Source organism: Daphnia pulicaria, chromosome 1, assembly GCF_021234035.1.
Source record: "Daphnia pulicaria isolate SC F1-1A chromosome 1, SC_F0-13Bv2, whole genome shotgun sequence".
NCBI classification, from domain to species: Eukaryota; Metazoa; Arthropoda; class Branchiopoda; order Diplostraca; family Daphniidae; genus Daphnia; species Daphnia pulicaria.
Window position 1 is genome coordinate 25,612,695 of NC_060913.1, and position 19,766 is coordinate 25,632,460.

At 36.4% G+C, this 19,766-nt stretch overlaps 1 protein-coding gene and 2 pseudogenes across 2 annotated transcripts; 1 reads left to right on the forward strand and 2 right to left on the reverse strand.

The window, feature by feature from the left end:
* Positions 1-56: 56 nt before the first annotated feature.
* LOC124319424 lies at positions 57-7,035 on the reverse strand (annotated as a pseudogene).
* A 999-nt stretch (positions 7,036-8,034) lies between these two features.
* On the reverse strand, positions 8,035-9,933 carry LOC124315987 (serine/threonine-protein kinase/endoribonuclease ire-1-like). Of its 2 annotated transcripts, XM_046781728.1 has the most exons (5): positions 9,491-9,933; positions 8,901-9,421; positions 8,730-8,836; positions 8,518-8,669; positions 8,035-8,365 (listed from the first exon to the last, which is right to left on the reverse strand). In XM_046781728.1, the coding sequence occupies exons 1-4, from the start codon at positions 9,691-9,693 to the stop codon at positions 8,520-8,522; spliced, it is 981 nt and encodes a 326-aa protein (XP_046637684.1). In that variant the 5' UTR covers positions 9,694-9,933; the 3' UTR covers positions 8,035-8,365; positions 8,518-8,519. The 2 variants fall into 2 exon arrangements, with proteins under 2 accessions (XP_046637684.1, XP_046637678.1); XM_046781722.1 differs by having other exon boundaries at positions 8,035-8,669.
* Positions 9,934-11,121: 1,188 nt separating this feature from the next.
* Positions 11,122-17,584, forward strand: LOC124319583 (annotated as a pseudogene).
* Positions 17,585-19,766: the final 2,182 nt, after the last annotated feature.

A 19,766-nucleotide genomic window follows, 5' to 3' on the forward strand; every position in this document is an offset into this window, starting at 1 on the left:
TATTTCCGTTTTGACTTTCCACCGTGACAAAAATGTAATGTACAATGTAGGGAAGACTATTTGATTATAAGCCACGAAGAAATATCTTCCTGGAACATCCAACCATTGAAGTGAGTAAAATGATAACTTTCATCATGCAAAATAATCGAGCTTAATACTAGAATTTGCAACCAAACTTGATCTCCCGCTTTGAGGTCCATCGTCGACTGGAGCGCAAGAGTTTCCCATTCGTTGCCTATACATGGGATTTACGCTGGGCCCTTCCGACTTCTTTACCGTTCACCATCAGTGCCACATTCATTCCACCCTCTGCAGTTGTTATTACCGCAATTCCGTTAAAGGCAAAGAAATAGACTCCTTTGCGTGGCGCTTTGAATTTTCCTGTTTTCCCGTTCATGGCTCCACCGATGTTGAGTCTCTCGAGTTCGAATGAAATAGGAATACCTTGTGTGGAGAATTTGCTCGTTTTTTTTGCGTAGGAAACAACGAGAAAAGAATCAACGTCCGAAATTCTGATCCCTTTTTGCAAAGCTGTCGTTTCATTTTTTTTTTATCCATTCAAAAGAAATGATAAATTACTCGGAAATTTTTTTCTAATAAGTCCGGTCTGTACCGGAATCGTTCGATGCAATAGTAAAATCGCAGTAGACGGTTTCGATTTTGTTGTTTCCCATGATGGAAAACAATGCGCTTTTCTTGTGGCCAATTTGATGGAGGTCCCCGCACAAGGCGGCCATTTTCCCAATTGACGAGGCGGCAGCCCTTACGGAAAAATCTCATTAAAACTCATAAAGAAATACATGAGAATAACCTTAATTCTCATTCATTTTGTCGTGATATTTTGGTGAGATTAACAGCAAAATATCATTTATTTGATGACTTTTGATGAGAATTTGGGACATTTTCAAGTTTAAAATCAGCCGTTAATCATTAATTTCATGTGAACAAAGTGAGAATTATGTTATTTCTCATCTAAATATAAATGATTAGTCGCGTAAATATAATGATTTCTGACTGAGGGTTTACTGTAATCTCGCTTGATTTCTCTTTTTCCACAAAAATGTAAATGATTTTCTCACTAAAATTTGAATGAGAATTTGAGCGCTTTTAAATGAGATTTTAATTATATAAATTGAAAAAAGAATTACCCTGACCAGGAATCGAACCTCGACTTCCAGGGTGGCTTGCCAATCTGCTAACCACTACCCTACCAATTGATGTTATAATAGAAGCTTTTTAACGTAGAAATTAATAAATTGGTTAGTTTAGTGATATAACAACAGGGTTATGGGACTTAGAATAATTTACACAAAAAACACATACCAGAGTCAAATAGAAATTGCACTCAAATTTACTTAGCGCGTGAAAAAACTTAGTAAAAATTTCTATGATGCGTTTTGACATACCATATAATCAATTGGTTAGTTTAGTTAGATAAAAGCCAGATTTCGGGACTTAGAATAATTCACACACAAAAAAACACACCAGAGTAAAATAGAACTTTCACTCAAATTTACTTAGCGCGTTAAAAAAAATAGTTATCCCAGCCTATCTTGTGATTATAAAAACATCGTGTAATTTTTGTGAGAATTAGATAGCTACCATATATTTACGAAAGGTATAAAATAAAAAATGTAAAAGTTCAAAAAGAATTTAAAGTCAGAATATTTCATTCCAGGTAGGCCTATATACTTATTTGCTGATTTTAACTGATATTTTAAGGATTGTATTAAAAGAATACAAGAAAATACGAGGGGTAGTCGACTCATGATTTGGGTGTACGAATATTTAAATAAAAATATATTTTTTCATATTTTTTCATATTTTTTATTTTTTTATATTTTTTTCATATTTTTTCTATTTTTCATATTTTTTCATATTTTTTGTATTTTCCCATATTTTTTGTATTTTCCCATATTTTTCCTTATCTTTTACCATTTGTGCTAGAAAAGCAAGAAAACTAGCTGCAGCCATCCATATTTAACTCATTTATCTGAGTAGAATGGATGGAAATAGGGAAATGTAAAAAAAATGACAGCGTTCCCAAAATTGGGAAATTTCAGAATGTACTATGATTGAGGTTTTATTGCCAAATAAACATGTCATTTGCATGACTGATGTTGTTATTAGGTAAAAACTGACAATTTCAAGTTGTAATAGTCTATATATAGCCTGTAAATACTATTTTTTTAAATTTTCACCGCTCTCACAATTTTTCTAGATTTTATAAAAATCTTATTTTTTCAAAATAATTTCAAATGGTATCGATTTTAAAGAAAAAACGCTGTTTTCGTATCTAATAGGAGTAATAGCTATCGTTTCCCAGAAAATTCCTATAGGGATGTTCGAAATATTTTTTCACATTTCGCGGCATCCATCGCGGCAACGCAGCAGTCGTTGGAAGTTTTTATATGCTAGAGAGCCTCAGGCATTGCACCCCGCTTCGTCTGACCCATCCTATCCGACCACCCCACCCTACCTCACCCCCAGCCCAAAACCCACCCGGACAAAGCGAGGCACAATGCAGATGTGCCTTAGGCTCTCTAGCAGAAAACTTCTAACGACTGCTGCGTTGCCGCGATGGATACAAATGTTAAAAAAACATGTCGAACATCCCTATCCCATGTGATCTGATTTCTGTTTACACGGATATATGATGATTTCGTGGGATCTAGGTATATTAAGTTTGGAAATTGTGTGTTTTTTATTTTTATATTTTTTATATTTTTTATATTTTTTCATATTTTTCATATTTTTTCATATTTTTCATACTTTTTCATTTAAAATACGGGGGTGTACGGATATTTTTTCGAGTTGACTACCCCTCGAGAAAATATTTTGATGTCATATATGTAGAAATTTTCCCTTGATTTTTCACACATCATTACAAAACATAAGAAAATATTGACGATTAAATAGTTATAATTTCACATCTGATCTGTTGAATTGTAGCTGATTATTACTGTCTTTTTGTTATGAATTTGAAGATTTTAAAGCCCAAAATTGGGTAAAAATAATACCAAAAAAATCTTTTGATTCCTTAGTGGGAACTGATTTTCTCATGATTTTAATGAAAAATCTCACTATAAAGCATTAGAGAAATGATTGATAAAAAGCTCTTAATAAATGATAATATGCAAAATAATTATAATTAAATATCATGATCTCACACCTAAATCTACTTGATTTCTGATAGACATTTAATAATAAATTTCGTGATTTTTTTAAAAGCCAAAAAACTGTATAAAAGAAAACCAAAAAAATCTTATAATGTCATAGGTAAAATTGATTTTCACATGATTTTATACAAGTATCTCAACACAAAACATCAATAGAAATTAATGATTGATAACTCAGAATATATGATAAAATATTGATTTATTATAAGAATATATCATGATATTCCCGCTTAATAATCACTGTTTTTTTGCAGATTTTTCATGCGAAAAAACTGTGGAAAAATCATGAGATTTTATTGATTTTCACATGAATTTATACAAGTATCTCATTACAAAATACCAATAGAAATTAATGATTAAAAACTCAGAATTTATGACAAATTACTTATTGATTTTAAGAAAATATCATGATATTCCTGCTTGATAATCACTGATTTTTTGCAGATCTTTTATGCGAAAAACTGCGGGAAAATCATGACATTTTATTGATTTCCACATGATTTTATACAAGTATCTCATTACAAAATACCAATTGAAATTAATGATAAAAAACTGAGAATACATGATATATTACTGATTTATTTTAAGAAAATATCATGATATTTATGGTTATTTATCACCAGTTTCTTGCATATTTCTCATGCGAAAAGTCTGTGGTAAAATCATGAAATTTATATGATTTCTTTCTGATTTCTTACTACGGATTGGATCTCATATAAAATGAGACAAAAATATTTTAAACACTTTTAATGATAAATATGAGGGTGAAAATTCTCATCAATTTAATGAGAAATATATGAGATCATCAAAAATTATTAAAAAATCATTGATGTCATTAATAAACATATGATTTCTCATATAGTTTGATGAGATTTTTCCGTAAGGGAGTATTCTCTGCCAAAATATTTTATTGTTAGTTGAAGGCAAAACAAAATCTTTCGATTTTTTTTTCATTTTTGTATTTTTTAATTCATATTTGTATCTAAAACAAATTTAGTGTTAGAATTTTTAAAATTGCCATCCGATATTAAAGTTAGAGCTTCAACTTTTGTCCTGGCATCGCTAAAATCGTGAGTCGTTTCTGAAAATTCAGGTGAAAATTGCAATCACAGTTTATTGAATATTTTCCATCGTTATTATTCAATAATGAATCATCAATCTTATTACTAGAAAATTGTTTCACCAGTTCCTCCAAAAGTCGGGTGTTTCATGAATACCAGAGTTATTAATTTGTTTGCGGTTAAAAGGCATTTATTTTTTTAATAAACGGCACAAATACCGTTCAACTCGTTCTTAACATTTTCAATGGGAGAACTTGTTGACGATTTTTTATTTCCTACAAAAGTTTCGACGTTTGTGCCAATTTCTCGTTCGAATCTGAAATTTCAATATGATATTTTTTTCTTAAACTTTCGAATGTTATATTTTTTAAATTGATATTTACCTTTCAAATCTTTTAAACAAGTTTGGAGTACAACGTGTGATCCTACACAGTGTCAATGTAGGGTAATTGTGATAAGTGATCTCGTGTTTAGAGGTTAGGTTACTGTCACTTGCAGAGTCGAGGGTCGGGAACGTTGTAAACAACGAGGTTGAATTAACTCAAGAGGGTAACATCAGTGTATAGGCTATTATTAACGGTCCAATTTTTGTTGTTTTTGCGTTTCAAACCTACGCAGCTCCGTTCTGGATCAAAACTCGTAATATTTAAGATTTAATCAAATGATGCCTTGATTCCCTTGAACATTTTTTCACTTGCCGAAAAACCGAGGATGTGTGCTGTAAATTGTATGCATCTGCACCCATAACAGCATACTCTGATAACTGCAAACGTGTAAGAGGCGTTAGAAAGTTACTTTCATTTTTAGTCCCTAAACTGAACACTCATCACGTTTGTTTGTTTGATTGATGTCATTAAAATTCCACTAGAAAAGGAAAAAAAAATTTACTTGCAAGTGCGGTTTCTAAGCTTATAGGCCTACTTGTTATGTTCAATTTGATCTTATTTCAGCTGAATTGATTTGTTTGTTTCAATGTTTGTTTGTTTTTATCGGGTAGGGGAAGGGGTTTGGAATTCCCTGTAATAATCTTAGCGGTTATAATACTGTCTTCTAGTACTATTTATTAAGTTTGAGTATTAATTTTTTAACACAGGTCATTCTTAATTCTTTGCAACTTTCACTTTATGATGCCAACATCTCATGAGGTAGGCTAGTTAAGAAAATTCGGTTAATTTCAAAGTTCCCTTTTTGCGAGCCTTTTTGCTCAGACTTGTTCCCTTGTTCCTTGTTCCTGTTGAAGCTTATTAGTTTTTATGAAATGTCAAAAAGCTACTTGAACGTTTCAGTATTTTGAAAATACTGAAACACCTCAGATTGACTATATTCAATCACTGCTTTGTATTCCCAAACGATGGCTTATTTAAAGTACGAAATGAATAATGTACAAATGGGAAAAAACTGGGCTCGAGAGGAAACAAGGCTATTGAGAAAAATAAAATACAACACAAACTAACTTAAATAACATCCAATTTGTGATTTTGTATGCGGTTCTTAATGTTTTTACTGATAGGAAGCCCACTTTTTCAAAAAGAAAAAAAAATATATGTTTCTTAGAAGATAAAATTATTGTATAAGTCAAAATAAAGTAATATTTTTTAAGTGGATGTAGGTCTATTTTACAGGCACGCAATTTCAAGTTCAATTTGAATCAAATTTCATTTTTGGTGGAGGGTTTCTAACTTGATGTCAGCTCTCAATTGTGGTGAAGTAGTTTCAATAGTTCCAAGATTTTATTGTGGTTTTCTCTGTTGTAATTCTCTAAGAAAGAAGTAATTTGTTTTAGATAGAGAAACCCATTTCCATTAAAAATCTTATTATTTCAATAACATTTTCATTTTGATCATTTTGACGCAATAACGTGAGAGCGTTATCTCCGTTGTTATTCTTGCATTTCAAATCAATATTGTTTTGAACAAAAAATTGAATGATTTCAATTAAATTTTCCTTTTGATAACAACGACATAAGAGAAGAAGAGCATTCCATCCGTCGTTGTTTTTGTAATTGACGTTGATTCCATGTTGAATTAAAAGTTGAATGATTTGAATTAAATTTTCATTTTGATAGTTACGACATAAGAGGAGAAGAGCATTCCATCCATCGTTGGTTTTACAATTGACGTCGATTCCGTGTTGAGTTAAAAGTTGAATTATTTCAATTACATTTTCATTTTGATAACAACGACATAAGAGAAGAAGAGCATTCGATCCGTCGTTGTTTTTGTAATTGACGTTGATTCCATGTTGAATTAAAAGTTGAATGATTTGAATTAAATTTTCATTTTGATAGTTACGACATAAGAGGAGAAGAGCATTCCATCTGTCGTTGGTTTTGCAATTGACGTCGATTCCATGTTGAATCAAAAGTTGAATTATTTCAAACAAGTTTTCTTTTTGATATTTCCAACACAATAAAATTAGCACATTATTTCCATTGCTGTCCTTGCAATTGATTTCGATTTTGTGTTCAATTAAAAGTTGAATTATTTCAATTAAATTTTCATTTTGATAAATTTCACTTAATAAAGTGAGGGCATTCGATCCGTCGTTGTTTTTGTAATTGACGTTGATTCCATGTTGAATTAAAAGTTGAATGATTTGAATTAAATTTTCATTTTGATAGTTACGACATAAGAGGAGAAGAGCATTCCATCCATCGTTGGTTTTACAATTGACGTCGATTCCGTGTTGAGTTAAAAGTTGAATTATTTCAATTACATTTTCATTTTGATAGTTACGACATAAGAGGAGAAGAGCATTCCATCCGTCGTTGTTCTTGCCATTGATGTCGCTTCCATGTTGAATTAAAAGTTGAATGATTTGAATTAAATTTTCATTTTGATAGTTACGACATAAGAGGAGAAGAGCATTCCATCCATCGTTGGTTTTACAATTGACGTCGATTCCGTGTTGAGTTAAAAGTTGAATTATTTCAATTACATTTTCATTTTGATAGTTACGACATAAGAGGAGAAGAGCATTCGATCCGTCGTTGTTTTTGTAATTGACGTTGATTCCATGTTGAATTAAAAGTTGAATGATTTGAATTAAATTTTCATTTTGATAGTTACGACATAAGAGGAGAAGAGCATTCGATCCGTCGTTGTTTTTGTAATTGACGTTGATTCCATGTTGAATTAAAAGTTGAATGATTTGAATTAAATTTTCATTTTGATAGTTACGACATAAGAGAAGAAGAGCATTCCATCCATCGTTGGTTTTACAATTGACGTCGATTCCATGTTTAATTAAAAGTTGAATGATTTCAATTAAATTTTCATTTTGATAATGACGACATAAGAGGAGAAGAGCATTCGATCCGTCGTTGTTCTTGCCATTGACGTTGATTCCATGTTGAATTAAAAGTTGAATGATTTGAATTAAATTTTCATTTTGATAACAACGACATAAGAGGAGAAGAGCATTCCATCCGTCGTTGTTCTTGTCATTGATGTCGATTCCATGTTGAATTAAAAGTTGAATGATTTGAATTAAATTTTCATTTTGATAGTTACGACATAAGAGGAGAAGAGCATTCCATCCATCGTTGGTTTTACAATTGACGTCGATTCCGTGTTGAGTTAAAAGTTGAATTATTTCAATTACATTTTCATTTTGATAAAAACGACATAAGAGAAGAAGAGCATTCGATCCGTCGTTGTTTTTGTAATTGACGTTGATTCCATGTTGAATTAAAAGTTGAATGATTTGAATTAAATTTTCATTTTGATAGTTACGACATAAGAGGAGAAGAGCATTCCATCTGTCGTTGGTTTTGCAATTGACGTCGATTCCATGTTGAATCAAAAGTTGAATTATTTCAAACAAGTTTTCTTTTTGATATTTCCAACACAATAAAATTAGCACATTATTTCCATTGCTGTCCTTGCAATTGATTTCGATTTTGTGTTCAATTAAAAGTTGAATTATTTCAATTAAATTTTCATTTCGGTAATATTGACCTAATATTACTATAGCATTATCATCTCCGTCGCTATTATTGGAATTTACTTTAATTCCACTTTCAATGAAAACTGTAATTAATTCCAACAAATTGTTATGTGGATACATTTTACACAGCCAATTGAGAGCATTCCATCGTTTTTTCTCGCAATTAACGTTGATTCCCTTTTCAATCAAAAGTTTTGCCAAATTGATAAAATTTTCATTTTTATAATGTTCGCACAGTAAATGCAGAGCATTCATTTTGTTTTCAGTCTCGCAGTGGACATTTGCCCCTTTTGTGATTAGTAGGCGAACTATTTCAACTAAATTGTCACCTTCATTTTTTTTTGGGAAGTGCCAAATGCAGAAGTGGAGTCAACCCTTTTTCGTCCACAGAGTTTATATCCATTTCTTTCTGTAACAGTATTTCGACTTCTTCCAGGCTCGGATAAGTATCTTCGGCAAATATTGAATTGTTAATTGACATCTGAAGGGTGAAAACAATTAGCCTATACTATATGTCTCTATACTCGATCTTTTATTTTACTTCAATTTCTTGGAGTTCCTGCGTGACGTCCGAAGAAGTAATTCGTTTCAGTGGATCTTTTTCCAACATTTTATGGATCAGCGTACGTATGTCTTTAAATTGAATCTCTGTTTAAATGAAATTTAATTAATGATTTACTATTTTTCGTGTTTTTAGCAAAAACTGACTTACTGGGCAGATTCGGAGGTTCCTTTTTGATTATATTGGATTGAATTTTATAACGTGAACCGAAAAGATGAACACCGCCCAAAAGAAAATAGCCGAATACGAGTCCTTCTGCAAATACATCGCTTTTGATGTTTCCTCTTGTATTTGTTGATGTTGTTCCATCTGTAGACGTAGGTGTTTCTTCTTCTTCAATTAATTTTAAAATCTCTGGTGCTGAATAATCCAAGGTACCCTTAACTCCGCTCTGCATTGAGTAACTTCCTTTTTCGTTGACTCGTTTACTCAGTCCAAAATCCGCCCACTTCATCAACACTTTTTGTGTTTTTGGATCTACCCAAATAAGGACGTTTTCAGGCTTCAGGTCGCGATGTACTAATCCCTTTTTGTGAATGTATTCTAGTCCATTGGCCAATTGCATAAGTACATCTTTAACTGCGGGCATCGGCCCGCTGTATTTTTTGGGATCGTCATCTTTAAGAAATAGTTTGGCTAATGAAGCGTTGCACAATTCAAGAACGTAATATCTAGAAATATTCGAAAAGAAATTTTTTGTAATGGTTTGAAAACTATTAGTATAGCCTACATTTAATTACCTAAAATTTTTGTCACTTTCGACGTGAAATAACTTGATGACATTTTGATGATTAAGCATTCTCAGTGCATCTTCCTCTCGTTCGTTGCTTGCGACCTTATTTGTAGGAATTCGTTTGACAGCCACTGGCTTTCCATCCCATACACCTTGAAAAACAATAGCACAACCTCCTTCTCCCAAAATTTTTTCACAATCGAGTTCCATTATTTTGTCAAGTTGGCTACTAATGGACTGTTTCGTAATTGCCAAGGAAATTAACAAAAATAATGGGAGCGGCCGTTGATTGCAAAGAACCCAACCAACATAACGTTACTTTAAGCACAAGGGCGAGTGAACTTTATTCCCGAAGAAAATTCCAAGTGACAGCACAAAAACGTGAGTTGTATAATGCAAATTAACGAAACGCTATACCTTTAAACTTTATTTGAAAACACAATAACTAATTTATTGGAGACCTTTACAAAGAAACGTAAAAGAACGAATAACCGTAGAACACGTAGACACTCAAATCTGCGTCTTCAATTTTGTCAGCACTGTTCACTTTATCAAATTAAATTTGAGATTGGATTATTATACGTTGATTACGTTGCTATGGCAACAGGCGTTCATTTTTTTAGAGTGATTAAGCCTTGGGACTAGTAGACGCAATCTCGTCCTTTACAATAAGCATTTCGTGAGCCAACCAATCCGCCATCTGTCGGCCGCGAATTCAGTGCACGAAACGCTTGCCCGATCGATCAGTTTTTATCGCTTTTTATTTATCGTTTTTACTGCCACACTGTCAGCTCCTTATTCTGAGTGAGCCGTTCTTTAAATATCGCGAATGCTGAAATAATGCTCGTTCGTATATGTAGGCCTAATTATACCTATGATATACATTTTGATACCTTAGCCAAGCACTGAAATGAAATACAGGTTCTGCTGCTACTGCATGACGTTGCTCGTCGTCTTCAATTCGATCCTTATCCAGTCGGTTCGTCAGAATCGGAATAGCTTGGCCAGGTGATGGCGAGGTGATGGCACAGGGAAACAGGGTCAAAATGCAGATCGATCGCTTATTTTGGTTCCTTATTTTAAACTGATGGACCCCTTATTTCACTGAGCTTTCAGTGTAGTAGGTAGTTATCCAATCAGATATCGTTGACGAGGCAACAATTTTGGTGAATTTGATCGGAAGTTAGAATTTTATTCAACCTTTCGCAACCTTTATTCGTGTTCTGGCGTACACCAAAACCAAAAATGCAATATATTTAAACTTCATGTAGAAATTATTTGATGGTAATCTATTAACAAATATCTTTCTGCAACGTCCATTCAGTGAAGTCGGCATAGAAAAAGATATCGATTTCCTGACGTGTGGCTTGACTGTGGCCTCATCAATCGATTTGCACGTGGAAAAGCCCAATGGTAAGTTGTTTTTTTTCGTTTTTCTTTAACATCTGAAGTTTTATTTTAACTCTTGTGATTAAAAAAAAATAAAGCTTAAACGTTGTTCAAGTCTTGCCTTTCAGCACATTGCCGATGCTGTTCAGCGATAGATTCATCGCTTACCTGCTACCGTGTCTGCTCAGGAAGACTCTTCATAAAAGGTGATTTGTTTTGGAATGTTAGTTTTATTTAGTAAGTCATACGATGCAGCAGAAACCAATTCAGATTTTACTAAAAGGGGTCGAACTCTTCACTCGCCATCCTAGCGTCGTTATCATCATCAGACCTCCGTCGAGTTAGTTATAGGGTATTAAATGTCTTTAAAAAAAATTTTAATTAAAAAGGTTCTTTCGTTCAGGGTTCGCCATCTCTCATAGGCTACCGGTCTATTACAGCAGTAGCCAACCCTCGAGTACTACGGCGTACATGAGTGTCCCACGTCTTACGATGATAATCGATGTGACTTGCCCCAACGAATTTATCTCAAGTTTGTTTTTTTATATAGCATATGCCGACTTTCACGGCGGATTGAGTTTTACACGTTAATACGTCCCGATTCGAAACGAGGAACGACATTTCAGCTTCACAATGGGGCATCGTTAGAATGAAATGTGCACCTAGCTGCCGTTTGATTAAGTTTCGCTGCAAGGAACGGCCGCACCAATTTTCCCTCGACGAATTGAATCAAAAGTTAACTAACAGCAGAGTCCTGATTTTCTCTATTCCGTCGGGGATGATGTACACAAGTCGACCGTGTATAAAGGATCAATAATTCCGCCGGGGGGAAAAGTGGATAGATGAATAGGGAAGTTGATGGCTCTATTCTTTTGGCAATGATCCGAAAATAAGGAAATCATCGTTTCTTCTCTTTTATTCAGAAAGTCTAATTTATTCCGACAAGTTCATTTTCCCTGTAACTACTTCCCATCGCAATTTAAAATTTAGTTTAAAATTTTCTATTCAAACGTGTAATCAAATGATATTCTATACGAACCTTAATGTCAATTATTCAGTTCAACTATCGGATGAGTATCGCTATTGAAATTTACCTTTTCTATTGATAGGCTAATCCTGTTATTATTATTCATTAAAGGTTTTTGTGCTGAGAAAGAAGGTGACTTATCGAATCCCCCGGCCTGGGGCTCGCTTCTATATTTGCAGTTTATCGCCAGATGTGATCGTCTACAAAGGACAACTCACGTCCACCCAAGTCTGGACTTACTTTTCTGATCTCGATGTGAGTTATTGAAAAAAGGCCGAAAAACTTTTCTTTATAGGAATAAATCCTTATTGACAGGAGAAAACTACTTTTTATTTTGGATATTTCCAAATAACAGAGACCGCGGAATATGAAACTTATCTGGCCCTGGTTCACACAAGATTTTCGACCAATACTTTCCCCAGCTGGGAGCGAGCTCATCTTCTGCGGATGCTGGCCCACAATAGCGAGATTAATACGCTCCGGGGCAATGTCAACTATATGAAAGCCCGCGAAGGTTTGATGAGTTCGGAGCGCTTTGGTAAACGAGCCCTGGCCGAATTATATCCCGTCGTGGAGCCCAATCTCAGCGACTCGGGATCGGCCGATTGTGTACTTGAATTTCTCGTCCGCGCCGGAGGCAGATCTCTACCGGAGGTATACATAACAAAAAAAAAGGGGGGGGGATTGTTTATTTCACTATTTTTCTATTCCGATTTTTTGTTTGTCCCATAATAGGCCATTATGACTATGATTCCGGAAGCCTGGGAACAAGACCCGATGATGGACCAGGAGAAGAAAGATTTCGATAGATGGGCTGGATGCTCCATGGAACCGTGGGACGGACCGTCAGCTTTGATGGCCTTCACAGACGGACGCTACATTGGCGCTGTTTTTGACCGGTAAAACATCTAAAAATGCATTCAGAACCTATTCAATTTTTCTAATAAATCCCAGATTACTTTTTGTCTAATTGATCAAAGACACGAGCAAATGTTTTTCGTGAATGTGATCCTTTGTCGAAATTTTCCTTGGGACGTCCAGATGTTTATTAATCCCAATTTTTCCGCGATCGAGTAGCGATTCAGACTGATCATTGACATTTCTTGTCTCTTTTGATGTTGTTTCAGAAACGGATTGCGTCCATCGAGGTACTACGTTACAAAGGACAATGTGGTGGTCATGGCATCGGAGGTAGGAGTCTACGACGTCGATCCTGCCAATGTTATGCACAAAATTAGTACATAATCGATGGAAAGATGGACCAAAACTATAACCTTTTTCTTTCAGGGAAGATTACAACCTTCGCGGATGCTTTTGATAGACACGGCCAATCGGGTCATCATCGGTGACGACGAGATCAAGATGAGTATCGCCCGCAGTTGCCCACATTTCGATTGGCTGGGCCAGCTGGTCACTCTGGACGATATAAGGAAGACGTCGGCGGTAATTTCCAGCCAAAACGGTCAACCACCTTCCATCGAACCACAACTCAAATCGGCCGAAGAAATCCGGAAGATTCTGTCGCTGTTCAACTACACGCTCGAATCTCTGTCTCTACTACTCGTCCCCATGTTTACAAACAAGTAAGTTTTGATTGAATCAGCTCGAAATATTTTCATGAAAATGTTAATTTCCAGAATTTTGGGCGCGCGATTTTGTTGTCAAACAGGAAGGAAGCGCTGGGATCGATGGGAAATGACGACCTTTTGGCGTGCATCTCTGAATTCCAGCCGCTGCTCTACGAATATTTTAAGCAGCTTTTCTCTCAAGTAAAATCGATCATTCTTTGAATTGATTTTTAAACTGGCAAGTTAAATTTATTTTGTGTTCCATTCAGGTTACTAATCCGCCGATCGATCCTTTTCGCGAATGAATTCATGTCATGTCGTCATGTCGTTGGCTTGTCCAATCAGTCCCGAGGCCAATATCCTGGAGCCCAGCCATCAGCAATGCCGTCGCTTGTACCTGGAACAACCGATTTTGTCGCCGGATGATTTGAAACTCATCGTCAACTGCTCCGCCAATGACTGGAAGGTTTGATTCCCCGTAACTTGAATCTCGTTCTCTCAATTAATCAAAGAAATTTGTTGTGTTTAGTCTAAAATTATTGACATCACGGTCGACGCCGACGTACCACTGGTCTACACCACTCAGCTGGATCGCATCTGTCGGCATTTGTGAGGAAGTGACGGAGGCTGTCAAAGCGGATTTCCAGTTTATTATCCTCTCCGATTGAAAAGCCGGAAAGGAAAGGTACACTCCCAATTTCTGTTCCTTTTAGATTTTGTTTGCTAAAAAATTTTATGTTTGTCCAAAGGATTCCGCTGAGCGCCCTATTGACGTTGGGGGCCGTCCATCATCATTTGATCGAAGAAAGACTCCGCATGAAAGTGGCCCTCATCGTCGAAACGGGCGAAGCCAGGTGAGCCTATCCATTTTTGTTTTGTTTTGTTCAACTTATTAAATTGAATTCATCATTTAGAGAGGTGCACCACATGTGCGTTTTGCTGGGCTTTGGGGCGGATGCCATCTGCCCCTATTTGATTATGGAAGCCACTCGGCGTCTCAGATGTGAAGGCGTCCTCAACGATAAATTGAATGACAAGCAAATCTTCGACGAAAGTAGAATCATTTTTCCTTGTTTTTCTCTGCTCAAAGGTTATTGACCCTCATTTTTCGTAGAACTATACGGAGGCCATGTAGAACGGTATCGCCAAAGTCATGGCCAAGATGGGCATATCGACCCTGCAATCTTACAAAGGAGCTCAGATCTTTGAGGCCATTGGACTCTCCGACGAGATTATCGATAAATGCTTCAAGGTAAATGATTGACTAGCCAATTAATGAGTTCAAATATCAGTTGTTTAATTGGCGGGTTTATTGTTAAAGGTACCTCATCCCGTGTGGGCGGCGTCACTTTCAAAGAAGTGGCCCAGGAAACTGTGGAACGTCACATTATATCGTTCCAAAAAATGGACTGTGATACATATGTACTTCGTGATCCTGGTAATTATCACTGGCGTCGTAGGGGAGAGAAACATCTCAACAGTCCCGACAGTCGGAGTTGATAATTAATCATAAATAAGTGACAAAAATTAATGACCGAAATGCTTACCAGGAAGCGGCAAAGAACAACAGCCGAGATGCTTTTGACCGCTTCCAGCAATCCACCATGAAAAGCTTGCGCCAATGCACTTTGACAGGCCAACTGGAAATCATTGCGTCGAGCCAGCCTGTTAGCATTGAAGATGTCGAACCGGCTGCCGAAATTGTCAAGCGATTCCTGACTGGTAAATTTCCGTGTTAAATTACACATTTTGAAAGTGTTAAACCAATAATTTACAGGTGCCATGAGCTTTGGATCCATCTCCAAGGAGGCCCACACGACTCTGGCGACAGCCATGAACCGCATAGGAGCCAAATCTAATACCGGAGAAGGAGGTAATAGTTGACATTCCGGAGAATTTCATAATCATTGAGGAATTCAATCACGTTGTACCACTTTCTATTTTCAGGCGAAGATCCTGAACGTTATTTGAACGTGGATCCTGCAAATAGTCAGCGCTCGGCTATCAAACAAGGTTTCTAATTAAAGCTCCTTTTTTGAATTCTGAGGCTGGAGTCGGCCTGATATCTCCGCCTCCTCATCACGACATTTACTCGATCGAGGATCTGGCCGAATTGATTTACGACCTGAAATGCGCCAATCCGTTGGCCCGCATCTCGGTCAAACTGGTGTCCGTCGTCGGCGTGGGCGTCGTGGCCGTTGGAGTGGCCAAGGGCAAAGCGGAACACATCACCATTTCCGGTCACGACGGCGGAACGGGAGCCAGCAGCTGGACCGGAATAAAAAACGCTGGACTTCCCTGGGAGCTCGGCATCGCCGAAACTCACCAAACTCTCGTCTTGAACGATTTACGTTCAAGAGTCGTCCTTCAGGTTTGAATCAAAATTTTCAGTCAAATGAGACGGACACAATTTTAATAGCCAAAAATATTTTTCTTTAGGCGGATGGACAAATCCGGACGGCGTTTGACGTCATCGTAGCCGCCGTGTTGGGAGCGGATGAATTCGGGCTCAGCGCTGCCCCGCTGATGGCATTAGGTTGCACGATGATAAAGAAATGTCATTTGAACACGTGCCCGGTTGGAATCGCGACTCAAGTTCCGGTCCTGCGTGAGAAATTTGCAGGTCAGCCTGAACACGTCATCAATTATTTCTTCCTTTTGGCGGAAGAAGTCCGCAAAGAAATGGCCAAGCTGGGACTCGTCAAATTCCAGCAGCTGATTGGACGCACCAATTTTGTCCGTGTTCGTGACGCCCAGGATCCCGCCAGTCCCAAAAAATCCAAACTTTTGTACTTTGGCGCCGTTCTACGTAGCGCCCTCAGCATGCGACCGGGCGTCAACATCATTGGCGGATCCGTCGCCCAGGATTTCGGTCTTGAGAATCACCTGGATCAAAAATTAATCAAAGAATCCGCCAGAAAGTTAGTTTCGCCGTTAATGTCGTCAATTCCAATCGAGCCGTGATGGGCACCATCCTGAGTTACACTATCGCCAAAAAGTATGGCGAAGAAGGGCAACAAAAATTACCACCAAACAAAAATTAGTTAGCGTTTGCACTTTGGCGAAGTAGTGAAATTCTTTCGTTTCGTGTAATTGGTAAGCGTAGTCACCGTAATTATACAAAAGCCACTTTGCGACTGGAGTTATTATGGTTTGGTGACGTATACTCGTCTCGCGAGTGGATGTCTTGCATCGTTGCATGCCGACCAGTTCGTTCACTCCTTTATTACAGGGAGGAGGGAAATGCTTGTTTTATTGGTTATTATTTAATCCTAGTCCTATCATACCAAGCCCTTTATAATTACAAATTACATACGATCCGACAATCGTGGGTTTTTCATGTGAGGCGCGGAGGGGGGTTGCTGATCCTACATTTGATCGTTGCAGAATAAATCAATTGTGTTATTAATCGTTTTTATTTGATTTATTTGTTCATTCAGGACTGGCACTTTAAGACCTCCGGAACATCGCCAATATTGCATTCATCCATCAGCGTGGTGTTATAGCTTCTGCCTGCACATGGACATCGGACAACTTATGTTTACCTGCCGAGTCTACAAGTTAAACTCCATTTGGTCATCAAGTCAAAGTTGTCCAGGCCGTAAATGTCACTACGCAAAGAGGTTAACTTTTGCTGGCGTCATCCAGATCAATCATCGTCCCCTTAAGGTAAGACACCACACAAAAAATTTCATTTTTTGCTTTCAACGTTCGCCGTTACCTCGTGCGTCTTCGAACTTTCTTACAACGTTCACAAGAATTTATCTTAAGTCAGAACGATGAAAGTTTTTTTTGTTTATCACCTGTTTTTTCTTAGTTCAGGGCTGTCTCATTTTTCCGCTTTGGATATCGTAATTATTCAATCCCACAAACAAACATTTATTGATTTTTATCCGGCAACATTTATTTCCGTTTTGACTTTCCACCGTGAAAAAATGTAATGTAGGGAAGACTATTTGATTAAAAGCCACGGAGAAATATCTTCCCGTAGAATCCAACCATTGAAGTGAGTAAAATGGTAACTTTCGTCATGCAAAAAAGAAAAAAACGAGCTCAATCCTATAATTTGCAACCAAACTTGATCCCATTGCTTTGAGGTCCATCGTCGACTGGAGCGCAAGATTTTCCCATTCATTGCCTACATGGGATTTACGCTGGGCCCTTCCGACTTCTTTACCGTTCACCATCAGTGCCACATTCATTCCACCCTCTGCAATTTTTATTACCGCAATACCGTTAAAGGCAAAGAAATAAGAAATAGAATCCTTTGCGTGGCGCTTTGAATTTTCCTGTTGTTCCGTTCATGGCTCCACCGATGTTGAGTCTCTCGACTTCAAATGGAATAGGAACACCTTGTGTGGAGAATTTGCTCGTTTTTTTTTTGCGTAGGAAACAACGAGAAAAGAATCAACGTCCGAAATTCTGATCCCGTTTTGCAAAGCTGTCGTTTCATTTTTTTTTATCCATTCAAAAGAAATGATAAATTACTCGGAAAATTTTTTCTAATAAGTCCGGTCTGTACCGGAATCGTTCGATGCAATAGTAAAATCGCAGGTAGACGGTTTCGATTTTGTAATTTCCCATGCTGGAAAACAATCCGCTTCTTATGTGGCCAATTTGATGGAGGTCCCCGCACGAGACGGCCATTTTCCCAATTGACGAGGCGGCAGTATTCTCTGCCATAATATTTCATGGTTAGTTGAAGGAAAAACAGAACTTTCAAATTTTTTTTTTTTCAAAATTGGCCTGTACTTGTCAATTCCGCCGTTAAATCTCCGATTTTGTTCTTTAAAGTTCCAATCACGCTATTCACTTCAGTCAGACGTTGTTTAGTATCTGCGACATAATGTGAATTCATAGCTATATTTGTATCTAAAACAAATTTAGTGTTAGAATTTTTAAATTGCCATCCGATATTAAAGTTAGAGCTTCAACTTTTGTCCTGGCATCGCTAAAATCGTGAGTCGTTTCTAAAAATACAGGTGAAAATTGCAATTACAGTTTATTGAATATTTTCCATCGTCATAATTCAATAATGAATTATCAATCTTATTACCGTACTAGAAAATTGTTCCGCCAGTTCCTCCAAACGTCGGGTGTTTCATGAATACCAGAGTTATTAATTTTTTGCGCCTTTGAATCCTTTGAACATTGTTTTTCGCTTGCCGAAAGACCGAGGATGTGTGATGTGTATTGTATGCATCTGCACCCATAACAACATACTCTGATAACTGCAAACGTATAAGAGGCGTTACTTTCATTTTCAGTCCCTATAAAGTATAAACTCAACAGTAATCACGTTTGTTTGTTTGTTTGTTTGTTGTAATTAAAATTCAACTAGAAAAGAAAAAAAAAAATTGCTCAGACTTGTTCCCTTGTTCCTGTTGTCACGTGAAGCTGGTAAAAAGCTATTAGTTTTATGAAATGTCAAAAATCGCTACTTGAACGTTTCAGTATTTTAAAATTACTGAAAGACCTCAGATTGACTATCAGTTGACTATTCAATCGCTGCTTTGTATTACCAAACGATGGCTTATTTAAAGTACGAAATGAATGATGTACAAATGGGACAAAACTGGGCGAGAGAGGAAAAAAGGCTATTATATAGATAGAGATAGAATACAACACAAACTATAACTTAAGCTTAGAGTGATTGAATCATTACTTCAAATTTTTGGTTTTGTATGCGGTTCTTAAGGTCTTAACTATTAGGAAGCCTACTTTTTCAAAATGATAAAAAATTATGTAGATATGAAAATATTTTTGTCTAAATCAAAATCAAGTAATATTTTTAAAATGGATGTATTTTACAGGCATGCCATATCAAGTTAGAATTGAATCAAATTTTATTTTTGGTGGAGGGTTTATAACTTCATGTCAGCTCTCAATGGTGATGAAGTCGTAGTTTCAATAGTTCCAAGATTTAATTGTGGTTTTCTCTATTGTAATTCTCCAAAAAAGAAGTAGAATTCGTTTTAGATAGAGCAACCCATTTCAATTAAAAATCTTCTTATTTCGATAACATTTTTGTTTCGATCATTTTGACGCAATAACGTGAGAGCATTCCATCCCTCCTTGGTTTTGCAATTGACGTCGATTCTATGTTGAATTAAAAGTTGAATTATTTTAATTGAATTTTCCTTTTGATAGTAACGACATAAGAAGTGAAGAGCATTCCATCCGTCGTTGTCTAAGCAATTTTCGTTGATTCCATGTTCAATTAAAAGTTGAATGATTTCAACTAAATTTTCGTTTTGATAGAAACGACATAAGACAAGAAGAGCATTCCACCCTTTGTT